The sequence below is a fragment of the Eschrichtius robustus genome, chromosome 8 (genome assembly GCF_028021215.1).
Source record: "Eschrichtius robustus isolate mEscRob2 chromosome 8, mEscRob2.pri, whole genome shotgun sequence".
NCBI classification, from domain to species: domain Eukaryota; kingdom Metazoa; phylum Chordata; class Mammalia; order Artiodactyla; family Eschrichtiidae; genus Eschrichtius; species Eschrichtius robustus.
This window is the reverse complement of record NC_090831.1, coordinates 112,698,360-112,724,513: the sequence shown is the minus strand read 5'-3', so window position 1 is coordinate 112,724,513 and position 26,154 is coordinate 112,698,360. Positions and strand designations below refer to the sequence as shown.

Below are 26,154 nucleotides of genomic sequence, written 5' to 3'. Positions count from 1 at the left end.
CAAAACCCGACTCTTTGCCCAGTGAGCAGTGAGGGAGTAGCCTGGGCAGCAACGGACTCTCCCATTTTGCCTCATTAATGCCGCACTGTACACACCACCATCACAACCCAGTCACATTTTGTCATATTTACTCAAAGAATAATTCAGAGTGTGACATTAGTAGTGGAAGCTTGCCTGTGACTCAGTGGAACCCTTCTGCCATTTCTAGACTGCTGGGAAATTTTAAGATCTAAAAATTCTGCAAGTTTCCTCTATAGCTGGCATTCTCATGGCTACCTCTGGTGTCACTCAAGAGACATTGAAAAACATCTATATGCTGAAACCTTCATTGCTCTGTCATCTCACCTTGAATCTAACTAAAGGAGAATCACATAAGTGGTAAATCACATAAGTGGTAAAGGCCAGAGCACTGGCCTAAAATTAAATGCTTGTTAAATGACTTTACACGGTGCCCCTGACTTTCCTAACCCATTTTAATATCTTTCATTTTTTTATTGTGGTTAAAAAACACATCATATGAAATTTACCATCCAAACCATTTCTAAGTGTACGGTTCAGTAATGTTAACTACATGTACGTTGTTGTGTGACAGAACTCCAGAACTTTTTCATCTTGCAAAAACGATACCTATGAAACCACAACTCCGCTTTTCCCTCTCCCTCCAGGCCCTGGCAACTACCATTCGACTTTCTGTTTCTAAGTGTTTGACTACTTTTGATACCTCATATAGGTGGAATTTGTCTTACATTTCTTAAGCAATGTATAAAATTTCCTTAGGAAAATGTTTTCTTTATCTAAAAAGTGGATAGAGTCCTGAAGGAGAACTACTGGTCTTACTATGTCACTCACATAATTTTATTTAACAAATATTCACTTATGGTGTAATAAAAATGTCATGATCGAGTTTCCAGGCTTAATGGAATCTTTATTATCTCATATTATCTCACCAAGGAATTTGAAGTGGCTCATGGGTTTAACAGAGAATGTTGACTTCCACAGCTGTTTATTTGTACCCAGTCTCTTTGATATTTGCCACCAAAACATCACACATGTGTTTTTGCTCATTCTGAGTTTCCAAATCATCACAAAATGAGGCCTGAATGTAGTAAATACAGTAGCCAGTCTTTAAAATGCATTTAAAGAGATGAGTCATCGTAGCGCATCCTACAATGGCAAGAAAATTTCAAACTGGGTCGGCCACAGTTGCTCCTGCGTTAGAGGTCAAGAAGAACTGGTTTTCTAAAGTCACCTTTCTGGAGTCACTTTGCCTTTAGCCTGGGGATTATTTCCAACTGGCATAGCTGCAGACCCTAGAATGCCATTCCTTGCGTTCTGTGAATTCAAGCGAACGTGAATTTCATAACCCTTGACTCTGCTCAGCATCTCTCAGATCAAGGCAATGCCAAGGACCACCAAATATATAAGTTTGGGGGCTTCTCTCTCTCTCTCTCTCTCTCTCTTTTTTCTTTCTTCCTTGCCCCATATCCACATGACTTTTCAGAGAAAAGAGAATGCTTCTCCTGAACTGTAAACAGCAGAAATTCCAGCGTCCAAGGGCTGCAAAGGCCCTATTCCTGAACCCATCAATTTTTTTCCTGCCCTCCCACCTCCAGCCAAAGGAAGCCTCCTGCTTCTTTTTTGGTAAAGAGCCTCAGAGAGGGACATTGGAACACCTACTCCAGCCAGAAAGACCACAGATGTCTGGGCTCCAAGGGCCTCTGAAATGAGACTGGTATCTAGATTTTTCCAGAGAGGCAGTACCCTTCCCATTCTCCCTAAAAGGGTCTGTGGTCTTTCTGAGAGGCTAACATCCTCTGTTGACTCAGATGCTTTGTATTCACCCGGGTGCTGAAGCAAACAACCTTTGCCACCAGGGAAATCTAAAAGACTTAATATTCTATACTCTGGGGTAAATTTCTCCAGGATTAATATTTCATTTTCTCCCTGCCACCAGACATTTCATCTTCCTAAGGACTAGGTCAGCAAGTAGCCCTCCCAGAGAAAACTCAGGGTCCTATGCTTTGCAGCGTTAAAGCAGTGCTTGAGGAAGTGGGATTATGTTTACGGTGATGGTCATCACTCCAGCCCCTAGGATGTTTGAGAAACAAAAATAAGCTTTGCAAATTGCTTAGGTTCTGCAGAATCAGCAGGCCCCTGCTGGGACCAATCCCGAACTGCCTTTGGAAGAGATACTGACTCATTCTTTCCAACGTGCTGATTGGCTGTGAGGAATGGGCGTGGCTACTGCCTCTGTCCTGCGTCCCATAGGTGAAGGAAAGTTAAGGTGGGCCTCCAGCAAGAGTCTGTCCCGTGACAAAAAGGAAGGTCTTGGGCACTTTTTTTTTCTGCTTTGGAGGCCCAGGCTCAAGGCAAATTATAATGGGAAACCAATTAGAAGGAAAGCAATTTGAACAGAGTTAAGGTGCCAGGTCCTGGGAGAAGAGACCAGCCCTATTTGAAGTCTCCGTGGTCTGCTGACAAACTCGGGGGTTTGTTTTAAGGGAAGCGGGGGGGCTAGACTTTTTTAAGGAAAGGGGGTACAGCCAGCACAGGTAGAAAGCGAAAGTGGTACTGCCCAAAACAGGCCATCAGAGAGAGGAAAAATGATGGAGGGCACAACAGACGGCAGCCAGACAGCTGCAGCAGAGGTGTAATCTTGATTGATTAAGGGGGCTTTTGCTGAGCTTTAGAATGAGGTTACTCCATTACTGATCAAGCAGAGAGAGAGCCATTATGCCCCCGTTTGTCATCCTTTCCCGCTTCCTTTTTGCTGGGCATAAAACTATGCTCACCAATCCCACCTAAAACCGAAGGCGAGGAGGCCGGCCTTCGTTGCCAACAGGGGTTCTACCTGCCCTCCTGTTCTGCTCTTAAGACGAAAGAGGGCTCTTGGAAGCCGAGAAAGGTTGAAGGAGTGTTTCTGGAGGGAGGCGGGCGTCGCCAGCAGCGCAGGCACTTGGCTGGCGCGGGCTCCGAGGGGAGGAGGTCCAGGATGGGCTTGCTGAAGGGCCTCCTCCGAGCCAGGAAGCTGCTGCTCGTCGTCTTCGTGCCTCTCCTGCTGCTGCCTCTGCCCATGCTCCACCCCAGCAGCGTGAGTACCAGCCGGTCCCCTCCTGGGGCCAGGGGGTCAGGGGGGAGGTCAGAGGGGAGGCCGGTGGAGGGAGCGCGGTGCTGGTGCAGCGCCTCAGCGTTCTTCTGTTGGTGTAAAGAAACGGAAATGCTCTCCTGGAGGAGGCTAACATACTTTCTGCCTAAAAACTGCCATTTTCATCCCTTCACCCCGTTCCCAGTCCCCCAGCCCCACGGCCCCCAGCCAGGAGTGAGATAAGAGGAAGGGCGATGGCTGGAGTGGCCGATCTGTGTGACACAGAGCAGTGGGCCAGCCTGCTCGGGGGCAGGGGCCAGGCGGACACCCGGTAAAGAGAAGGGCGCTCTGGAGAGCCGGTATTTGCCAGGAGTCAACATGTGACCATCCATATGGGAGAGCAACTGGACATGCAGGAAGACCTCCCAGGAGAGGAGGAGGATGGGGGAGGGAGGGGACCGTGGACCCCGGCCTGAGGTGCACTGAGGTGGGGTCCCCGGCCAGGCTCTTGGGCATCTAGCCAGGGTCTGTGGGTGACCACGGTGGGCTCTGGTAACCAGGATTTGAAACTCTTAATCTCTCAAGTTCTTTCTGAACTTTGCGCAGCTTGGCAGCCTGCCCTGGTCCCATGCATATGGCCCTTTGATTATTTGTATCCTCTGTGTTTTCTTCTCTGTGCTCTTGAAGGAGAGACAGCAAATGACTTGATAAAAAAGAATAAGAGCCCCCAACTCTAGACTGTGGCCCAATGTTTTGTCCAGGTTTGTGTGAGCAGAAGAGCCTGAGCTCTGGCTCTGCTTCTGAGACCATCATCTGCCTTCCTTGCCTTCCTCCGGCTCCTTTTCTCCTTCCTCCCCCTCCTCTCCCCCTCCCCCTTTCCCTCCTCCTCCCCTTCCTCTACCTCCTCCCCTCCCTCTCCCTCCTCCCCTCCCTCCTCCTCCCGGTGGCTTTACCCCTTCCCCTAGCTGGCACTACCCTTGAGACTTTAGGAAAAATAAGCTAAGAAAGGTTAATCTTGTTTGTGGGAGGGGAAGGGTGTCTTCCACTTAGCTCCCAGAGTAACTTCATAACCAAGATTAAATTATACAGTTAAAGGGGATTAGAATGGTTTTTTAAAAACAAACTGGTTTAAATCTTTAGTAGAATAAAAACTCAGAGCACCAGGGAGCTGCTGATGAAAACCGGGCTGGGATTAGCAGACAGTGATTGGTGCTGAAAGTTTGCTCGGCGTATACACTAGTCCATTTCCTTTGTCCCAATAGGTTGATTTTCTTTTCTTTTCATGTTTGTGTTTTGTTTTGTTTTACTCAATGTCAGACACGTTAAGGGAATGCCAACCAAGTGGCACCTGCTCTTCTCACTAGCAGCATCAGGCACCCCCCGTGTCCCCTGAGTCAGCCCCATCTCTGGGGACCATGACTCCAGGGGGTAGTGCTGCCATTTAATTCTGGGAGCCTGTCTTGGAGCTTCTCAGTTACCAATGACTAGTGAGAAGTATCCATGTGAAGAAGAAAACAAAATAACAAATTATTGAAGTAGACAAAAAAAATCTATAAATGTGACAGAAGAGGGATGTTGTGGAAAAAAAAAAAAAAGAGGAGAGACAAGGAAGGAAAGGTAAGCCTCTGCTCTGTTGGGGTCTATAAAAATTTTTGAATAGGTTTTTAAAGATGGACTCACTGAGACCAAGAGACATTGCCCTTCCTTGACCTAGCCCCTTCTGTCCAACTGAGTTTCACCTTAAGGCAGGGTTTCTCAGCAGCCACACTAGTGACATTTGGGGGTGGGGGGAGATAGTTCTCTGTCGTGAGGGGAGGGCCGTGCTGTGCTGTGCATTGTAGGATGTTCAGCTGCATCCCTGGTCTCTACCCATCAGGTGCCAGCAGCACACAGGCACCCCCCGCAATTGTGACAGCCAAAAATGCTTCCAGATATTACCAAATATTCCCTGGGGGGCAAAATTGGCTCCAGTTGAGAACCAGTGCCTTAAGAAAAGAGAAATATGCTACCTCAGAGCTTCCCAGTCTGTGCTCATGGGGTAGCCCTCGGGACAGCCAGCTAGATGGAGCCCGGGTGGCCAAAGCCCTCGGACCTGGATGCAGCCTGCTCACCACTCGCCCCAGTGTGCCCTGCAAAGATGATTCCTCCGTGTGTCACCGTGTCAGTAAGACGCTGCCCTTCTTCCTCTGCAATGACGCAGAAGCACCTTGAGGTCACAGTAGGCACAAACCACCACGGGGACTGGCTCTCATCTATTCGGCCCCCTTGCGTCACACTTAGATTCTGATATTTAATCCTTAAGATCCCTAAATAGCCTTGTTTGCTCTGGGCTGGAACTGAGAGAAGTGATCTGGGCAAGAGCTCCTGGTCTGCAGTTCTGATGGTTCTTCAAAGTGACAAGCTGCATCTGCATTTTAGGAAGGATTAGTATGACCTCCCCTTTTTTCCTGCCCAGCTCTCTAAAGCCAGGGGCCCAGACTTGATTTCCCATATACAGAAGAGGAGGGTCAAGAGGGGGGCATCTGTAACTAAGCCCGGCTTCAGCATCCCGGTGGGATAAAAGTTACACCCAACTCCCAGGATAAATTTTCAAAAGACCTTCCATTTATGACACCAAATTACGTGACCTCAAGCTCCTTCCAGTGGAGTCTGAATGGTATTTCATCGGGGTGGTCGGATTGTAGGGAAAGAAGCAGATGCAAACATCAGTTAGTAGCAGGGTCAGGAAGCATCCACTGTGGGGAAATGCCACTTTTGAACTCGCTCCTTTATTTGTCAACAGGAGCAAAAAAGAACTGACAACACTATCCCTTAAAGGCACTGCCCGAGTACGCACCAATCCCTACATTCCTGCTGACCAGTGGCAGTGATAAGAGGCTGTGGGTTTCTAGAATATTTTCTCCAGTAGATAAGAGAGACCTGTTAGCCAGCAGAGGAGCCCAGTTCAGTTCACCAACACTGATTGAGCTACCTGCCAGACCTCGGCCAGATGCAGGAACACAGGATCCTGTAAACAAACTTCACAGAGTATTCTGGATTATCTGATTATAAGCTTCCCTACTGAATTTTGAGACAGTTGAGAAGAGGCAAAAGGAAGTTTATGTAAATTCCATGGGTGTACTGAGTGCGAAATAGATGGAAAGGCCATCTGAAGGTGGTCTCTTGGCCATTCTTCTAATGAAAGTTAGAAAGCTCTAAGGAACGTTCAGATAAAAATGATGGCAGTTTATCCTGTTCTTAATACTGCTGGATGAAGGTGGCTTGGTGACTTCCTCCAGTAACTTATTCTAATTCCTAACAATAAAAAAATTACAATCAAAAAGTTTACCTTGGCTTACCCAAATTCTCCTAATTCAAACCAAAACGATGCATGGTAGAAGGAAATAGCTCTTGCTCTCTCTCTCTCTCCTTTCTCTCCTTCCTTCACTCCTGGACCTGTAATGACCAAGCCAAGAAAGACTGAAGGTTCTTTGTAAGGAATAAGGGCTTCTCAGTGAGGGAAAGACATTCTATCTCCTTTTCTTCAACTAGAAACAACACCTGCCATTCTGTCTCTTTCCCAGGAAGGAGATGGGAATAAGTGAGCTCAAGTGTGCTGAAGGGCTTTGAACTCCTTTAGGTATTTTTATTTCTGCAGTAAAGGGAGCATTTCTCTAAATTGCATTCTTTTTCAAATGGAGCCCTTTTTTCCCCCCAGTATTGGTTCTGTTGTCTTATCAGCACTTCCAAAAGCTTTAACTTCTCTCTGATCTTTTGGCCCCAGAGGAAATCTCAGTGGGAGCTACAGTCAACAATTGTTGTGCCCAGTTCCCATTTCTCAACCCCCAACCCCATAATCCATGCATATCAGGAGGGAACAAAGTTCCAGCCAGCCAGGCTGGGTTAATCACTCCTGACGCCCCTCACTGATCGTGGCGACCTTTTGTAACTTTTGTGTAAGAGTTTGAGGACGCTTGTTCTGAACCCAAGGGAGAGATAAACAGAACAAGATTTGTCAGGTTCCTTGATCACCAGCCAGCCTCAGGGCAGGTCAGACCTGAGCCCAGTGGGTTTAGAACTAGGTATAAACGGAGGAGTCCACAGGCAGCTTGGATCTTCTATTCAGTGGCCCTCCGGAGTCCATTGTTAAAACCCTTGGACAGTGACCTCTCCCAAGAGTAAGCCCGTGACCTTTCTCACCACCATTAATCAGCACCATTCGGGGCAACCAGGATTACTGGAGCTAAGGTTAAGGAGGACCGATTTTTTTAATAAGAATGTTGTACTTATTTATTCTGTGCACCCCACGGTTGTACAACCAGCAAAGGGAGTGGGCTGGGGAAAACCCTGGTAAATTTCCAGGCCTTCCCTTCCAGATAGACAGCACTCTTACTCTCTTTGTCAGAAGGAAGCTTCCATGTGCATCAGGCAGTGGAGTGTCCCAGACACTGGTTAGGGCACTGGTTCTCAACAAGGGATGATTGCCCCCGCTCCCCCCGCCGCCAACGGACATTTGGCAACGTCTAGAGACGTTTTTGGTTGTCACAGTTGGGGAGGTGCTACAGACATCTAGTGGGTAGAGGCCAGGGATGCTGCTGAACATTTTACAGTGCACAGGACAGCTCTCCCCACCAACCCGGCAAGGAGTGATCCAGCCCCAAACGGGCCAGTTTCAGAACTCACATGTGAATCAATTACACAAATTAATCCCCACCTTCAGCTACCCCAAGAACCTCTAGTATCTGATCAACTTGACACCAAAATATCCTGCCTAGACCAAGTTAAAACTGTGAACTCCACCTTTATAGTATATGATCTGGACACCGCAGTTAATTTCAGTCCCTACCCTGCTCAGTTTCAGGAACCAACCAAGCTGTGATAGCATAACAGTCCGGTGGCCACCCTGTTGCAAACCAATGCAAGCCACGTGCCAGGCATCAGTCGCCCCAAGGAGCAGCCATAACTTCACCACCAAAATACGATGGCACGTATCCACCAAACTTCTCTGCCAAGTCCACCTTTGCACCTCCCAGAGCTGTGTTCCAGCGCCCATGTTTGAGTCCGTGTGCCTCCTGCCTGTGCCCTGGGTCTCTTTTGGATCCTCGGTGGCAGTGGCTATCCCTGTGACTAACCACCCACTTTCCTCCCCTTCCAGGAGGCTGCGTGTGCTTACGTGTTGATCGTGACTGCTGTGTACTGGGTGTCCGAGGCGGTGCCTCTTGGAGCTGCAGCCCTGGTGCCTGCCTTCCTCTACCCGTTCTTCGGAGTCCTGCGATCCAGCGAGGTTAGACCATTAGTCGCCCCCTGCTCGGTCCCTGCTGGGCCAGTGAAAGAGGGCTCAAGGTGAAGGGAGATTCACAAAGCAGTTGAGGAGGGGGCTTCTTTCACCCTCTGGAACAACCCATTAGCACTAAGCCTTTGCACCTGCTGTTCTGGACCCTGAGCTCCTTTCCTTCAACCCATGACCTTCATCTCTGTCAAACTGCCTCTTTCAGGAAGCCTTTTGGTTAATCACATCCAATTGTTCCTTCAGCCTGAAACCCTTTAGGAACTGTATGCTTGGCACATTCAACCAGACTGCTGTTCCTCTTCCTCTGTCTTCTGATTGTCCATTTAGACTCTAAGCACTCAAAGGCAGGAATCAGGCCTCCCAGGTCCTTGGAATCTCATGATGAAGCTGAGCCCGTATGGAGTAGGTGCTCAATAAATGCTTGCCGACAGAGAGACTTACCATGTTTCCCTGAGTCCTGACAATGTCTTCACTTTCTCTAAAAAACATTTCTGTCCCTACTGCCCCAACTCAAGATTACTGCATATTCTTTCCTTGACTGCTGCCTACCTAGAATCTGTCCTCTGTTCACTCTCTCTCTCTATGGCATTCTTAAAATTCTAACAGAAATTGTCAACAGGAAACCCAGGGTGGTGCCAGTGCAAACAGTTAAGCCCACCACAAATAGGAAAGAAGAAAATCACAGCCAGAAACCTGGAGCAAGATGAAGAATGGTCTTCATTCATTAACACCTGATTCCATTTGGATTATCTCCTTATAGCACCTGGTCTCCGCTTAGGGTTTCTGAAGGAGATTGAATGGTAGAGGTTAGTTAAGGACAGAGGCACCGAAGAAAGAGGAAAGGGAACTAATGTTTGAATTCCTACTAAAAATCAGGCACTACACCAGAAGTGCTGTATTAGTTAATACTCCCGAGATGTCTACAAGGTAGATATTAATATTTCCATTCCACGGATGAGGAAAGAGGTTCACAGAGTTAAGAAACTTACCCAAGATCACATAGTAGGAAACAGCAGAATTGGATTCAAACTCATACCTGTCAGATTTCAAAGTCTATGCACTTGCTTACTGTACCATAAGAAAAACACTCCATAATGTATCATGTAGCTTCATGGTGAGTTAATACTAAGAACTGTACATCTCTTCACCTGTGTGATGTGAGGAAGGAATAATGAACCTGGGTCCATGGGATGCCTTAACCATGGATAACAGAATTATTTTTAAAGTCCAGAGATAAAAATTAGGCCGTCCCCTAATTGCTGTACTTGACTACAAATTAACAAGTTGTCCTTCTACTGCATGGACTCAACTGGCTGGTTTTTGTTTGTTTGTTTTGGTTTGGGGCAGTTTGGTTTGGAGGCTGTTGGTACATTAGTTCGTTTGTTGGCACTTAGTAATCATAATAGCCTCAGACTCTCCAAAAAGGATAGCATCCCCAAAACCCTCAGCAGTGCTTTTATTCCTGGAGATGGGTCCAACACCAATATCCTGGGGACCCACATAAAAGCTAGCCTGGGACCTGAAGCGCCAGGCAGTCACTCCAATTATCCCCCTTCCTTTGTCGAAAGAGAGCAGGTAGTTTGGGTCTGTGTGCATGCCTAAAAGAACAAGCACCAATATTACTTTTCTTAAGAGAAACATAAATGAACTTGTCCTGCAGATTTCTCTTTAAAATTGTGAAAGCGAAAGCCAATGAGTCGGGAGGTGAAAGTAGAGAGCAGAGGAAGAAATGAAGTTATAGAAAGAATTGAAACTTAAGTAACATTTTTAAAGTGAGCTAACTATTCATTAAAAGACTAATATCTTTGTATTTCACTACAGGCAGTCCAAAAGCCAACAGTATGCCTTAGTCTTAAAGTAGATGATGCCTCTATTTCCCCAAGGGCCTCCTGCAGCGGAATCTTATAGACAGGTGGGCCAATCAGCCCCTCCGCACACTAGGGATGTTGCTAGGCAACAGTTCATCCTAGGGCCTGCCCATCTGCACAGCCAGGAAGGCTCAACCTATAAGGAGTCTAGGGAGGCAGTTGTTTTCAAAGGCAACAGGACTTTGTAAGGAGAAAAAGAAGACTTTCCGGGGAGAGATCGGGTGTTGCTATTGCTGGGGCTGGAGGTGGAAAACACTGGAGAAGCCAGGGGCCAATTTTATCATTTGGGGTGAAAAACCCTACCCCGTCTGTCTGATAAAGTGGCTTTGGCTGGTGATATTTAACAGCTGAGCTCCAGAGAGCAGTTTAAGGCCAGATATAATCTGTTTAGCAAGCCTTTTAAACTCAGACTGAAGGACATGCCGATCGGGTAGAGGACAATGGGTTACAGCCCTTTGTGAGCCAGTTGACTTTGCAGACGGAGAAAATATCTATTCCACAGTCACCGACTTCTCCCCCACACCAGCATGTGCCATGGCTCCCTGGGAAAAGCTAGGCCGGGGGTCTGCAGGAGCCCCCTACTCCAGACAAATCATCCACTTGTCACTCCCCAAACCCACCTTGTGCTTGCCCAGCCCCTTGCCGGGACTCAGGCCATTCTTCCACTTTGGAAAGCTCTCTCTAATTCCTTCAGCTTTTAAGAGCCTACCCAATTACCCTGTTGGTTGAAGCCTTTCCAAAAACCTCAGCTAAAAGTGTTGTTCCCATCCCTTGGAGCCCCCTGATACCTCTGTCCTTTAAACGGTACATGAGATACATCAGATATACACTTGCTGTGGACACGTCCTCTCTCCACCCAGATTTCACACCCTCTAGGATTTACGATGTCTTACGCATACGGGCTATTCTTGCACTAGCCCTTAGTTCACGTTTCTTGATTGCAATGTTTCTTGATGGTGTGTCAGTAGTGTACTCTCCATATGAAGGAAAGCATGTGAATAGGATCAGTGTGACCCTGAATCTGTGGCTTTTGTCCCTCAGGTTATTCAGTCAACATTCAGAAAAATATTTTGAGTGCTGTACCTACCATGTGCAATACAATATGGGATGTTACAGATACCTTGCAGGTGACAAAAATGAAAAAAAATATCATTTCTGGGACTTCCCTGGTGGTCCAGTGGTTAAGACTCTGTACTCTGAATGCAGGGGGCACGGGTTCAATTCCTGGTCTGGGAACTAAGATCCCACATGCTGTGTCGTGCAGCCAAAAAAAAGAAAAAAAATTTTTTTAAATATGTCATTTCTGCACTCTTGAATCTCATAGCTAATGCTTTGGGTTCCCCCTGGGGCTGGATGTGTGCATATAAATGGTTAAATTTTACAGCGATGAATTGTCAGTCTGCAGGATTTTAAGAGTTCACTGTGTGCAAAGCTTAGACTGTCTTCTATCAGCCGAACTCAGGCGCTGAAAAGAGATAGAAAATGGTCAAAATGGCTCCTGACCTTGAGAAGTTTCTACTCTAGCAGGGAGAAAGTATAAACCACATGGAATAACACAGAAGACCCTATGCAGTAATGCCTCTTTTTCTGGCCTTGCAGACCCCAATTTACACAATTTCACGTGAGGGAATGTTCTATATAAATGAAATTTACCCTGTCGAGTGCCCAAACTTTATACTGACCACTTTTTGACTGAGGTCTTTCCACAAAGCTTTATAATTTCCCTGGTCTTTTAAACAAATGTTGCTGAACATAAATTAACTTTTTCTTTGGAGCCTTCGATATTTCCAGGGATAACCATTTCTCAATCAGAGAAATGTGGGCTGGGTGATAGCACAGTTGAGTAACTTGAGTGCTGGTTGAATAGCTGAACCGAAAGAATCTGAGTAACATGTTGGGGTCGCGCTGGAGAGAGAGCACAAATGAAAATAAGAAAGGCACGTTATCGGATTGCAGATGACTCAAAGCTAGATGGACCAGCTACTGTACAGTGACAGAATCCATGCTGCCAGGAAGAGACAACGGACTGGAAGGGAAGTCCAGGCAAAAGGAAGCTTAATAAGGATAAATGTTAGCAGTTTGTGTGAAAAAGATCTTTCAGCTGAGCATAGACTCAGTGCGAGTCGGCTCTCTGTCCAGGGTGGCTGCCAAAATGCCAAGCCTTTACCACATGTCAGGCGCAATGGGAGGTCCTTTACATGCACTGTATCTCTTAATCCTCTGGGAAGCGGCTATTATTTTTATCTTTGTTTTACAGAGGAGGAAACTGAAGTTAAGAGAGGTTAAGTAACTTACTCAAGGTGATACAGCTAGTAAGTAGTAGAGCCAGGACTTGAAGCCAGAATTGCCTGACCCCAGAACTTTCACCCTTAACTGCTAGCCAGTATGTACTGAAATCTGCTCAATTAATAAACGTATGTGTTCAGAGCAGGAAATTCTGGATAAGGAGCTCATTCAGAGGCGGGTAGCCAAGATGTCTGAAATCTAGAAGCTAAGTCACGTGAGGAATGAAGAAAAGCCTCAAGAGGGGCATGATTTCTGGCTTGTACAGCTCAACATACCAGGCTCAAAGGGTCAAACCAGAACCAGAGTCAAAGCACCGTAAGGTAGATCCCCTCTCTGGCAGGGAAGACCCTGAAACGGGGGCCACACGTGGTCCTGGTGTTCCTGTCCCCAGAAGCACAAGCCAGATGACCACGTCAAGGATACTAGACGTAGACTCTGTGCCTTGGGAGAGGGGCTGGGCTCTAAGGCTCCCTTGACTTTAGGATTCGATCGGCTTGTAAGCATCCAGCTTCTTCTCCCCTCTGCTGGTGTACAGAGCTCAGTCCTGTATTTCCGGTTTGTTTTTAGGTCTGTTTTTTTGTTTTGCCTCCATTGTGACTCTCGTTACTGTCATCATATATGCCTTGAAAGTCCTCTAAGCCTTTCTACTGTGTTACCGTAGCTGGGGACAGTACCTGTGTCAATCAAGTGAGCTGAGATTCACTGTTTACAGGAGAATGGCATAGATGTGGGGACCAAGTGGCTCTCTGGGGAACTAAAGGGCATGGTTTGAACACTGGGACTTGTAAAGAGCCTCAGAGATGCCCAGGGTCAGGAACTACTTCTGGTAGTGATTACACCTGCTCTCTATCTACCCCCCCAACGCATGCACCCACGTGCGCACGCGCATGCAGACACGCTTCTTCTGCTGTCTCAGTGGCCCTGCACTGCAGGCTTCTAGCAAGTCTAATTGAGATTCTAGCTCCTGCCAAGGCAAGAGAGGCAGCAGGGCAGCTCCAGCTGGAAAAACAAAACAGCCTCTACAGCCAAGTGATACTTGAGTCTGATGTCATGAAATCTGCTTCCCTGTTTGTTCCTCATCTTTCTGACCCACTGGATTCCTGACCAGTGCCTAGACCCTGACTTTCTGTGTGTAAACCTGGGGCCATTTTGTATAGCACTTTCCACTCTGCCTTTCTGGCCTCTACTCACTACAGAGGCTGACACCCCTACCTCCACCCGCCAGCCACACACACAGGCCTGTGAGGACACAGGCTGAGCATCTGTGCCCAGCTACCCACCCTCACCCACAGCCATCCAGACACAGCCCAGAGCTGAGCCCACACCCAGGCCATCCGTGGGCCCGATACCAGGAACCTACAGATCTTGCAGCCTTTTGAGGCCAAGCTAATGTTTCCATAGGAAGAGCTACAGGGGCAGATCATTCAGTCCTGAAGAAACTCGGGACACCTTATGAGTCAGCATTTCCAGGCTCTGCAGGAGCTGGGCTGACTTCAGGTCAGGTCAGCACCCATCTGGGTCTCTCTGCTTTAGACGTCTCTAGGGTAGGGTTTACAAAGAATGTTTTTTAAGCAACAAAACCTTTCCTTTAAACTAAATCTTAGGAAAATCAATACATGAAACAGATGGAAGGGGAAGTCCTACTCTGATCAGGCATGGGGGCCCAGAGCCCTGGCTGCCCGGGCCCTTCCCTCCCAATACCTCACGGCCACCCTGTTCCCGCAGCTGCCGCTGAAGTTGCAGAGGCAGTGAGTGGTTTGAAAACCTCCGTCCTCAGGGAATACAGACAGGTGGTTAGGAGGGTGTCTGAGCCCGCAGAGACTTACCAGCAGAAACAGCATTCCTGCCCCCAGGGAAAGGCAGAGAGGCAACCACGCTGGACTTGGCTGCATTGCCAGGGTGGTGGTTGCAATGGTGTAGTGAGGGGCTTCAGCTCTGATGGGGGTTTAGCTCAGCCCGGAGGGGGGCCAGCCCACGCATCCCATCCTGGGGTCACAGCAAAATTGTTCAGATGAACCAAAAGAGCCTCAAAATAGGTCCGTTTCCAGAGACCACCACTGGCCTCCTGAGGGAATGCCACATTCCTGCCATGTGAGAGGCACACCCACAGCAACTTGCAAGGATAGCCTAGGTGTGTGCAGCAAGCAGCAGCGTGCCGATTGGCTGCGTTTCTGACGGGGCCCGTACAACGCCGCCAATGCCTGCATCAGGACACATTCAGATCCACGCATTCTGCCCGTCTCTGGCTGCCACCGCCATGAGCAAGGACACTGGCAATGTGGAGAGGGTCAGGATCCAAGTTGGGAGTAGGGTAGAACTGAGTTTGAATCCAGTTTTCTCACTAACTAGTCTTGAGCAAGTTGTGCGTTGACTGAAATAAAAGTTGCAAGTTAAGTTTTATTTGGGGAACTTACTGAGGACTATGGCCTGGGAGATACCCTCTTAGGTAACTGAGGTACTGCTCCGAAGAGGTAAGGTAGGAGCCAGGAAATATATGAATGTTTTTTTCTGGAAAAGCATGTAGTCAGACATCAAAAGACCACTGCTAATCGCAACAGACATCTCAAGTTAATGATTTTAGTGCTTTTCTATCTATGGGAAGAAGTAAGAATCTGGGGTCATTGAAATGATCCCTTAGATATGCATCTTAACTATTTAGGGCCAGTACCCAAAGTACAGAATGCTTCCTGTTTTTCTCCATCCTGAATTCCCCTCAGGGTGCACAACTGCAGTGGTTAATGGCTTGATCCTTATAGAACTGGAATGGAGGGCAACATTCTTTTCTTTACATGTGTAACCTCTCTAAACTGCCATTTTACTCATCTGGAAAATGAGAATAATAGGCACACCCACCTCATGGGGAGTTGCGAGGATGTTAGACCTACCTGAGGGACAGAGTGCCCATCACAGCACCCAGCTTATCTGCACGAATGATTCAATGGTCCATCTGTCTTCCTCCCTGACGATGGCCCTGTTCTTAGTGAGAAAAGCACTGAACTGAGATCAACATCCAGATTTCCATTCTCCTCAAACTTCTAGGATTAAAGCCACAACTCCCCTCACCTTCCCATTTAAAAAAAAAAAAAAAAACTTTGTAAAAAAATTAAAACCTGACATATCCAGAGAGCAATAAAGAATTCCGTGACCAAAGAGAGCAATGTTTTTAAAAGCTCATCACTAACAGATGTTACCTGCAATTTACTAACAGTGAACTGGTCCGTTAAAAGACTACATTGGTCAACACTTCTGTCCTTGTGCCTCTCAATCCAGGCTGGGTTAGAAAACTCTTGAGATGTACTCACCCTTCACTTAAGAAAGTTTGGGGGAATCTTTGTCTTTTAGGTCCACCTTGCTCCTTCTTCATTTCTTTCTCTTATTCCCCCACGTGGTCATGCTGGCATACCTGATTCCTAACCCTCAATCTCATCTTGAAGCGTTTCACCTTTTCACTTCTTTAACAATAATAATGGACCATTACTGAGCACTTCCTATGTGCCAGGCCTGTCTTGCATCATCTTACTTAAGGCCCATATGGATTCAATGTATTGTGTATTACTACTTAAAAGGTTGAGATGATGGGGGAACAGGGGTTCAGTATTTGGTCCAAGAACACACAACTCATCTGTGGGGAGCAAGCATTTGAACCCAGGTTGAGTTCTTACTTGCTATCCTCTGCTCCACCTTTTCAGAGTGGCCTCCTTGAGCCCATCTCATCTTAAACACAGTCCAGAAACATCTCTGCTCTCCAAACTTGGGGTTTTGGCACGCTGAGAAAAACCACAGAGCAGAAAAGCAGTAAAGGCGATAACACTGCCAATGCAAATGTCACAAAATCCAGGCACTCTAGCCATGGGAGGAGCACTCGTTTTAGAATCTAATTTCTCTTTGCAAATAGTTCTAACAATTTTCATTATCTAGTTTCCCAACTCACAGAATATTAGTCTTGGAAATTAGATAGTGGGGAAATGAATGCTCATGGCAAGTGTGAGGACGCAACACATTTTAGAAAACGATTAAAATAATCCTCAAGAATCCTGGAACTCCCAGAGGGGTTGTAAATAACCAAGGTTTTATTGTAAAGAAAAAAAAAAAAAATCAGTGGGCTAGAAAACTAACCAACAACACCATTGGACAAGATTTTATTTATTTTGCCTGGGCCCTCTCTGTATGCTAATGGCCTCAGACCAGGTCAGCCTTTGTGTGGAAAACGTAGTAACAGAAGAGCCACCAGGAGCCCTGGCTGTCAACGTGGCGGGCCACGCTAGCTGGTTTGCATGTGTCATTTAATCTCCACAACAGCTTTACAGAAGATTGGGACTCATATAATCCTCATTTATTTTTTTAGATGAGAGAAATGAAGCCCAGAGAGGCTGAATAACTTGCCCAGCATACAGCCGAGTCACAAACTACACCCAGGCTACATCACCAAACACGTGGCATCGCTTACAAGGGGGCAGGAAGGACACATGAACAGACCTGAGCACACCAAACACCAAATAAGAAAACATCACAGGGCCAATATCCCACTAAACCTGGGCCTGGGGCTCTCACTGGACCGGGCCCAGGTATTTGGGGCCAGTGTCAGGGCTGTGATTATGAATAAAGATGAGGGATGTGGGCTGGCCCGTGCTGTCTGGGGTACCCAGAATTTCCCCTGGAGTTGAATTAGATGAGTGGTTTCTACTTGGCCACCCTGAGTGGCATGTCGAATAGTAACTTTAGATTCAGATGGACCTGGATTGATATCCCAACTGCCCCCCTCACACTGTGACCCTGGAAAACTTCCTTAACCTCTCTGAGTCTGTTTCCTCACCTTAAGCGAGAAAGTGAATGCAAAATACATTTCTGGCATGTAAAAGGCACTCTACCACATGTTGGTTCCTTTCTCCTCGCCCTTGAGAGGAACCCTGAGAAAGTAGCCCCACCTCTTGTGCAGGCTCTGAGCCCCCTAAAAGGCCATCACCAACTGGGGTCTATTAGGATATGTGCCAAAGAGGCAGAAAACTAAAATGTTGTCAGTCAGTCCCCTAGGAAAGTAACCCTGGTAGCACTGAGTCTTTAAAAGCTTCACAGAGAGCCATGAGTCATGGGGCCAGTGGGGGACCATCACCCAGGGGGACAATGGTGTCTCAGGTCTTCTGTGGGTTCCTCTCCTTGGAATGGAACGGATGAAATTAAAACACCAATTCCACCACAAAGCTGCCTCTCAGCTGCCTAGGAACATGAGTGGGCAGTGAGGAAGGTCCTAGGCCCCCAGTTCAGCCAGCCCTCCCATCCCAGCAGTGCTTCCACCTCCCACTAGGGGGCAGCACCTCCACCCACCGTCAGGGCCCGAGGCTTTCCTGTCCCTCCCAGCGCGGACTCCGCCCCGGAGTCACAAGCCCAGCAGAGCTTCTCTGCCCTCCGGGAGCATTAGTGACAGTGTCCATGAGGACTGGGGTCGAGGACGAGGACTAGATTAACCACAAGCAGAGGGCTCTTACCCCAGGAGACGGTCTCAAGAGAGGAGAGATGATCCTTCTGTTGCACAGAACTCATCAACCAGACACAAGGAAATCTCTGTGGGCAAAAAGAGAGAAGGGAGAAATGGAGCAGGTTACCTTTTGGGGGGCTCTTATCTTACCAAAGTGTTCCATGCAGAGTTTAAAACTCAAATAATACTGAAAAGGTCACAATGAAAAAAAACAGCAGACTCCTTCCCCACCCCTCCCTCCACCAAATCCCACCTCCTCCAACCCAGAGTCAATAACTTAACTTTGTTAACTGCTTCTTCTGGTATTAAGCTCCACGGTCCGATATGATATTCTTATATTAATTCTTGAGTTATCACTTTTAGACATTATCAGTTGACTTCTGATTATAGCAGGTGAGGATTTTGTACTCTTCCATCACCCAATTCTCCTCCCTCTACCTTCCCAGTACAGGCATATAATTCAATAATCAAAGTTTAACAGTATGATTATATAAATTCTGTCTACTTCCAACACTGCAGATTTTACTATATTTGTACTTCCTTCCCTGTTCAGTTTTTATTTTTCTTGCAGTTAAAAATGTTCTTGTTTTCTCACTTTAAGAGGATTTCTAAGTTAGGAGTTAAACTTTTCTATATCTTTTCCTCCCACTTTATATCATGGTTGCATTGTTGGGGACAACTCTCTTGTATGTGACAAGTATTTATTGAGCATCGACTTTTCCATATTATCCTATTAGGTGCTAAGAGATACAGAAAGAAACATGGTCTTTGGCCTTTTGCAGCCTAGAATTCAGTTAAGAGACAAGAGAGATACACATAAAAAAATAAACAGTACAAGCATGAAGCAACAGTTCAAGCATTGCCCTATGTGCTCTGTGATGTGTAGAGTTAATAGTACCCACAAGGAATGTTCTGGAGTCAGAGGCTAGAGTCACAAGGAAGGTTTTCTGGATGCCACCAGGCCTGAACTGGGCTTTCAAGTCTCATCAAAGTGGAGATAAGGAGAGAATGTTCCAAGGGAGGGAATCAACGAAGAGTTGGTCCTGGAGCCCAAACATAGGAAACATGTTTGAGCAGGACTAGGTCTCAATTTCCTCGTCATTAAAAAGCAAGAGTAAGAAGCTGGTAACTGGTGCTATGGTTGTGTGAGAGAAAACCCCTAATCTTAGGAAATAAACACTGAAGTATTTAGGGATAAAGGACCAAAATGTATATGACTTACCCTCAAGGTTCAGGAAAGAAAAAAAAAACCTATACAGACAGTGGATGGCTATTTCTTGCACTATTATCATTTTGGAACCCTTTGGAACTTTGGAATTATTTGGAGTTAAAGAGTTATTCAAATATAAAGTTTTTTTAAAGGTTTAAGGCAGGTTATAAAGACACCTTCAAGAACTCTGTCCTAAGGAAATAATCACATTTATATAAGGTTAACGATTTAAGCTGAAAATTATTCTTTGCTCCATTTGCAGCAAAGAAAGAAAAAAAGAAATCAACTTAAATATTCAACAAAAGGAAAACGGCTAAGTAAATTCTATGGTTCTTCATGCTGCCATTAGCATGAATTTTTCCAGTAAATTTAAGTCTCATAAGAAAATGATCTGGGTACAATGTCAAATGAAAAAAAGAAGCAGGGTATAAACCAGTACAAACTGTATAAATCCAATTATGTATCTATATAGACATTAAAAAATTGAAGAAAATATACCACAGTACTAAGAGTAGTAGGATAAAGGGTAATTTTATCTTTAATTTTTCTATATTTTGAAGTTTTCCATAAGGAACATGTATTAACTTTCCAATAAAAAAATGAACATAATTTTCTAAAAAGCTAAAGAAAATGAGATTAGTTGAAAAACCCAGGGTTATTTTCATAATTTTTAAGAATTAAGATAAAATTGTAAATATGTTTATTCTTTGAAATCGTATTCATATCGCAATTAGAATGGAGAAGAATATCTACCCTATAGAGTTGCTGGCAGGATTAAATGAAATCTTTGTAAAGTGCTTAGCAGAGTGCCTGCCCAAGGTAGTATGTATGTATGTACGTATACATAAAATTTTTTTAATTTAAAATTATATATATATGTAATATACATATATACAACAACTGGCTATTTTAATAACCCTCATCTCCCTGCTCTTTGCTTGCTAGCCTCTGGTTGAGCGTGAGTTTAGTCGGGCGGGGGCTGGGCCCCGGGTCGGGTAGGGGTGACCCGAGCTGGTCTCTGCAGGTGGCGGCCGAGTACTTCAAGAACACCACGCTGCTGCTGGTGGGTGTCATCTGCGTGGCGGCGGCTGTGGAGAAATGGAACCTGCACAAGCGCATCGCTCTGCGCATGGTCCTGATGGCCGGAGCCAAGCCGGGCATGTAAGTCACACTTAGTGCGTCCCCTCAGCTCCCAGTGGGCCCCCTGGACGGTCAGAGGGACGTCCACTTGAGGCTTTCTACCAGTGGGGATGGGAGGACACCAGGGCCTCAAGGCTCCCATCTCCCCCTCCAGTGAGAGGGCCTGTGACCATGGAATGGAGACCTGAGTGGGTGACTTTGGTGTCCTCTATTGGCACAATCTAAATAACCTGAGTAACCTAGACTGCCGGGGCAGCAGGTTACAAGATCTAAGGGGCTCATCTGGTAAAACAAGAGGGACCAATGTAAATTGTTTCCCAACCTTTTTCCCTTGTATCAGGGAACAGGCTGGATGAGGAAGTGGTGTCTTCTCCTCTGTCATTTAAGGAGGCATGGAGGTTTCCTCCCATCTACCCTGAGTTCTTGTTGTCATTGGTTTAGACCAGAGGCCTGTCAAATGTGGCATCTGACCCAGCATCTACAGGGCACTGCAGGCCCTCAGCTGCTTCCTCTTTTCTCTCTGCTGTCAAGAAGGCCACTCGGGAATGTGTAGGAAGGTCAGGATTGAACGTTTTGTATGAACTCACTCCCACTCTGTTGGATAACCCTGCCCTTATCTTCCCTTTGGAATATCGTCCTCATCTCCTAGTTTACAACTTTCTTGCAACACTTTTTATGTAAGCTGCCCTGACTCTCCTGGGAGTCCAACAGAGCATAAATAAATAATATGGTATTAGTTTTCATCCCTAGTCATTAGATGAAGACATGTTATACTTAAAAAGATGTTCCTGTCTCCCACTTAACCACAGCCTAACTCAGAGCATAATCACTCAGTAATAACCTGAGGTGTTGTACTTCACACTTGACCTCCTAGACACGCAATGGCATTTCCCCACATCATGTTGAGGCTCTGCGGCTCTTTGAAACCCCCGGGTACTATCGTCAAGAATTTTTATCCCATTGCGTTTCTACTCGTCTCTATTTACCGCACCCTCCAGCAAATTTCCACCCACCACGGGGCCCTCTGTTTGCCGGTGCATGTCCAGGGCAGACAAACTCATGTCTCCGTCAGCCTAAACAGAGACACCATCAGGGCCCTGGCACCTACCCGGTCATGATCCACAGGACAGCTGTGCTGGCCCCAAACTGTGCAAAGTCAATGATCCCACCTAGGGTGATCAACACGGGTAGTCTTTATGCTGGCTTCTCTTACGGAAATAAGAACTATATCTGTACAAACACACAGTGCATGTTTTCAAAGTCAAGGAGAACTTGAGAGTTATATTTGTTAGTGTTTTCCTCCAAGTGTCAACTCATAGACACAGCCTTGAAAAAGTGCACACAGTGCAATGGGACACTGCTGGGCCGTTGGGGGCTATGCTTTCAGCGGTTGGTAATGGGACAAGTAGTGGGTGGAACTGTAAGCTCTGTCCGTTAGTCTCTATTTGGTCGCTAATAACTGCGGTGACTTAGCTGCAAAGCAAGGAATGGTATGGTACTCGTAGGACTGCTGGCTGCAAGGGCCAAAAAGAGAATTCTTTTATACACAAAAAACACACATCATCACCAAGCTAATGTCCACAGAGGAGAGCAATCAGGAAGTCCATGCCCTGTGACCCTACCACCAAAGCTATTCTTTGCTTAAGCAAGGGCTTTTCTTTTTTTTTTTTTTTTTTTTTTGGCTAAGGCCACTAGCCCACGAAGTGTGATGCATCTTTATTTAATGTTTACTCTGTACCAAGCCCTGGGAGTACAAAGCTGAATGTATGACATAAAACCCCCATTTTCTGGATAAATGCCAGTACCAGCAGGCTTGCAGGAGGCCCCGAGGGAGCCGTGTGAGGGCGGAAGTTTCACCCGGGGAGGCGGGCACGCTGTGATGCACCCCCCGCGCCTCCCTGCCTTCCAGGCTGCTGCTCTGCTTCATGTGCTGCACCACACTGCTGTCCATGTGGCTCTCCAACACGTCCACCACCGCCATGGTCATGCCCATCGTGGAGGCCGTGCTGCAGGAGCTGGTCAGGGCCGAGGAGGAGCAGCTCGTGGCCGGCAGCTCCAGCGCCGAAGAGGCCGAGCCCATCAGTACAGTTTGCTGGAGTTCATCTCCCCTTTGCTCCTCCACCCGAGTGACACTGCGCAGCTCTGCGCCCGCCCCCACCAACCCTCGCCTGCGTCCCGCCTCTCGTCTCGCCTCTTCCCCTTCCTGGCCCTTTACCCCGTACCAGCCCTTGTAACCTGAAGCTTCCCTGTGACCCCCATTCCCAGCTCTTCCTGCCCTACTTAGAGCAGCCACCGCTGCTCCTTTCCCCCAAACACTGAAGGATTACGACAAGACCCCAGGCCTGTCCGTGTCGCTGAGTCCCACTATGCCTTCCGAGTGGAGGGAAGGGGAGTTGTCAGGCACCAGGCCCAGCAGGAGCCTTGATGCCTTTGTTTCCTCATCCAGCCCCAGCCCAGAGCCCCTGCCCTCCAGGGTCAGGTCCAGACTCCACATCTCACTTCCTGCTTTCCTTTGCTACCGTAGATCTCGATGTAAACAACAGCCAACCTTCCCTGGAACTCATCTTTGTCAATGAAGAGTGAGTATGACTGCCCTCCTCCCAGACAGAGCCTCTTTCAGCTTCACGGGCCAAGCTCACATCTTGCCACACCACCACCTCCCCCCGCCCTGATCTCCTCTCCATACCAGGGAGCCACTTGCCAAGATCCTGAGGGCAACTCCCTTAACCACCGCGTATTGCAGGGCTGAGGGAAGAGGGGAAAAGACTACACCGACTCTGAGGGAGTATGTGGACTATCTATACATCTACCAAGTAGAATTTCAGCTAAATTGATGTCCCTCTTGGGAGAATAATATATTTAATCTACTAATGAAAAAAGGCTCACATTTTAGATGTCACTGGAGATTCTTAGAGAATCACAAAGTATTTTTTAGATATTAGATGTGGTCTTACTAGATTTGGTCTTATTAGATATGGCAAAGAAAAACTAGGTGGCAGGTAGGGGATTCGAGGACAGTTGGTGAGACAGCCACGTGCTGATGAAAAAAGAAGCTTTTAGAAAAGGAGAAATATCGTCTCAAACACCCATGTGAGGTAGATCCATTAACAGCTGATTTCTTTTGGAGATCTAGTATCAAAATGTGGTCTTCAAGGAATACTGGGATGAATAGGACATTTTGAAAATCGGATTTGTACTAGAGCTCAGTTTTGCTATTTGCTCTTTTCATTAAAAAATGGAGAACTCACACTGAGTGAGACCAGCACGATGTGAAGGGACAGAGGCAGAAGGGTGCCATCAGCTTATCTTCCTCCCGTCACTGGCTCCAATCATAATATACTGGACTTTCCTCCCCAGCCTTGACCATATCTCAGGCAAATCCTATAGCTCTTCTGGTTCCTTTCAGATATTAGAATGATCTCGTCTTTAGATATTCGGCAGTCTAGTCCAGACTCATATCAAAACTTCAATCCCTCATCCGAAGCTTCTCCCCGCCTCCTCTCACGCTCTCACCCAACCCCCCTTCAGTCTGCAGGATAAGAGGTAGAAGTGAGCAGGGGAGACAGTTGACTTTTCTCTTACTCTTCCCTCACCCTCCTTCCTCTCCCCTCACCAACTCTCTGCGTCTGAATTCTCCAGGGTCAGGGCAGAGGCTGTAGGGAGCAGGAAAGATAAAGGGGCAAAGAGGGTCTTGGCTGGAGGTATTCTAGAGTGCGGTCAGTGCCCTGAGATTCAGGCCGCGACTCTTTTACACGTCGGGCACTTACCTTCAGGGTCTTCGGAGTGCCCCCTTGAGGCCACCTCTGCATAGGCTGGGCCTCATGGCACGAGGTGCTCTTGGATGACCGCTTGGGCTCCCTCGGTTCTGTGCTCTGGTGGCTTGCTCCCCAGCCTCTTTATTCTGGGGACACCTCTGGCCCCTTGGGCAGGGCCTTTTCAAGGTGGCAGTAGCCCAGCTACCTTCCCTGTGCCGCCCCCAGTAAAGGCCACCGGACATTGAGAGCACAGCCTGCTCCCAGAGCAGCGGGCCTTTTCTCCTCACTCTGGCCTCTTGGGCAGCGCACACTGGCCTCTTGCCTTTGTTCTTTTCTGGATGAAAATACATGTCCCCAAACTCCAAAGCCAAAGCTCAAGTTGTCCCGGACTTCCTCAGCAGCGTGCAGGGGGCATCCAGGGCTGTCATGGTGTGAGGATGGCGGTCTTCTTTCACACCAGCACCTCCCATGCTGTCCGAGGGGTTCCATGCCAGCCTCCTCACCCGATTTGGGGAGGAAGGCGGGGAAACCTCACAATACTCCTCCCAGCCTAACGACTCTCTCCGGTGAATGCTTCCTCTGAGCCCCATCAACGCCTTATCCTTCCCTGATAGAGCCTGGAGGTGGGTGATGACCCCAGGCCCCCACTTCCTGCACGTGTGTCCAGCCCCTCTCACTGGCCTTCCCAACAGTTGAGCTCATAGCACCCACCGTCCTCAGAACTAGGACAGACCAGAAACATGCATTTAGTGCTCAGTGTAAGTCCGTAATGCTGGTAGTTAAATCCCCACCTTCCTCTCTCCTCAAGGCAAAGACTGGGGACCAGTAGGAGTGGGAGGGACTCAGCACACGCGTTGCCTGCCACCCTCTGAGGTGCAGCTGCTGATGAGAAATTCACCCCCATCTTCTTGCTCTCACATGCTTTTTACCATGTGTGGCCCTGGCCCTCCCTGCTCCTGTCGCCTTAGATAAGCATTTCATGTTTCTCCTCCTAGAAAGTGAGCCAGTGAGAACACGGTCAGGGGCCCAGGCTCTCCAGGCAGAGGCAGAGACAGCTTCCTCTGGCACCACCACTTAGCACCCGCTGCCCTCGGGAAGTTAGTAACCTCTCTCTGCCTAGTTTCCTACTCTGTAAATGCAGGTGGTGATACCCGCCCCTTAGATCTGTCGTGAGGATTAAAGTCCATATTTGAGTGCTCAGCACCTAATAAGCACTCCATGTTAGCTATTATTAGGAGTCTCGGTTTCCCTCCAAAGGAAACGCCCTGCCCCTGTTCCCACAAATCCTTACCACATCTCTGGAAGGTGAGATTCGTCTTCTTTGTAGCCTAGAACACCTGAGTCTAGAAGGGTCACTAATACCGAACACCAATGTGGGGAGAATTCCCATCTCATCAAGTCTGGGCCACTGTCGTTTTTCCCACTTCCTTTGCTTTCTTCCAGCACGTCGAATGCAGACTTCAGTTCTCTGATGCAGAACAAGGTATGGCCCTGGGTTTCTTCTGTGCTTTGAGATACTTGAAAGACCCTCAAGATAACTCAGGGCCAGAGAAGCCTGGCAGCTTGTCGAGGGCACAGAGGTGCTCCCCTGAGCCTGGACGCGTGAGGCTTTGGGCAGTCCTGAGCCCCAGCCCTGGGTACTGGGCTTAGCTTCACAAAGGACAGGTTAACCTTTCCTCGCGGAAACCCAATATTCAGCCATCCAGATATTCAAGAGCCATGTATTCAGCCTCAGGATCCCTTTCAGGAGGGATTCGTTTACAAAAATCTTATTACAAAAAGGGGACACGTTTATAGGGGAAAGCCAAGTTTCCCTGCACACTCTACGCGGCCTCGCCCCCTCGCCCAGGGCTGGTTTTACATCTCTTCCTACCTCAGTCCTAATGGATGGGCTTTGATCTGTCCAAACTGTGGACTTGGTTGTGTGCGATTTTTTTTTTTTCCATGTTCTTTGCGTTAAAGAAAAATGAAGGGTTCTTCGTTAGCTAATGAAGTTCTAGAAAGCCAAGCTCTCCTATAAGGACAGAGCCATGTTTTTCCAAGTTTCAAAAGCCCCTTCAAATGGGAA

At 47.4% G+C, this 26,154-nt stretch overlaps 1 protein-coding gene and 1 non-coding gene across 2 annotated transcripts in view; both read left to right on the top strand.

The window, feature by feature from the left end:
* Positions 1 to 2,992: 2,992 nt before the first annotated feature.
* Positions 2,993 to 26,154, top strand: part of SLC13A4 (solute carrier family 13 member 4) — a 38,650-nt gene continuing 15,488 nt past the window's right edge. Inside the window, exons 1-6 of the mRNA XM_068549521.1 lie at positions 2,993 to 3,091; positions 8,220 to 8,348; positions 20,216 to 20,352; positions 22,241 to 22,413; positions 22,856 to 22,910; positions 25,530 to 25,569. Coding sequence (XP_068405622.1) covers positions 2,993 to 3,091; positions 8,220 to 8,348; positions 20,216 to 20,352; positions 22,241 to 22,413; positions 22,856 to 22,910; positions 25,530 to 25,569 — 633 coding nt within the window. The remainder of the gene's footprint in view (positions 3,092 to 8,219; positions 8,349 to 20,215; positions 20,353 to 22,240; positions 22,414 to 22,855; positions 22,911 to 25,529; positions 25,570 to 26,154) is intronic.
* Positions 11,386 to 11,458, top strand: TRNAQ-CUG (transfer RNA glutamine (anticodon CUG)). Its single transcript has one exon. It is a non-coding gene; the product is annotated as a tRNA-Gln (tRNA).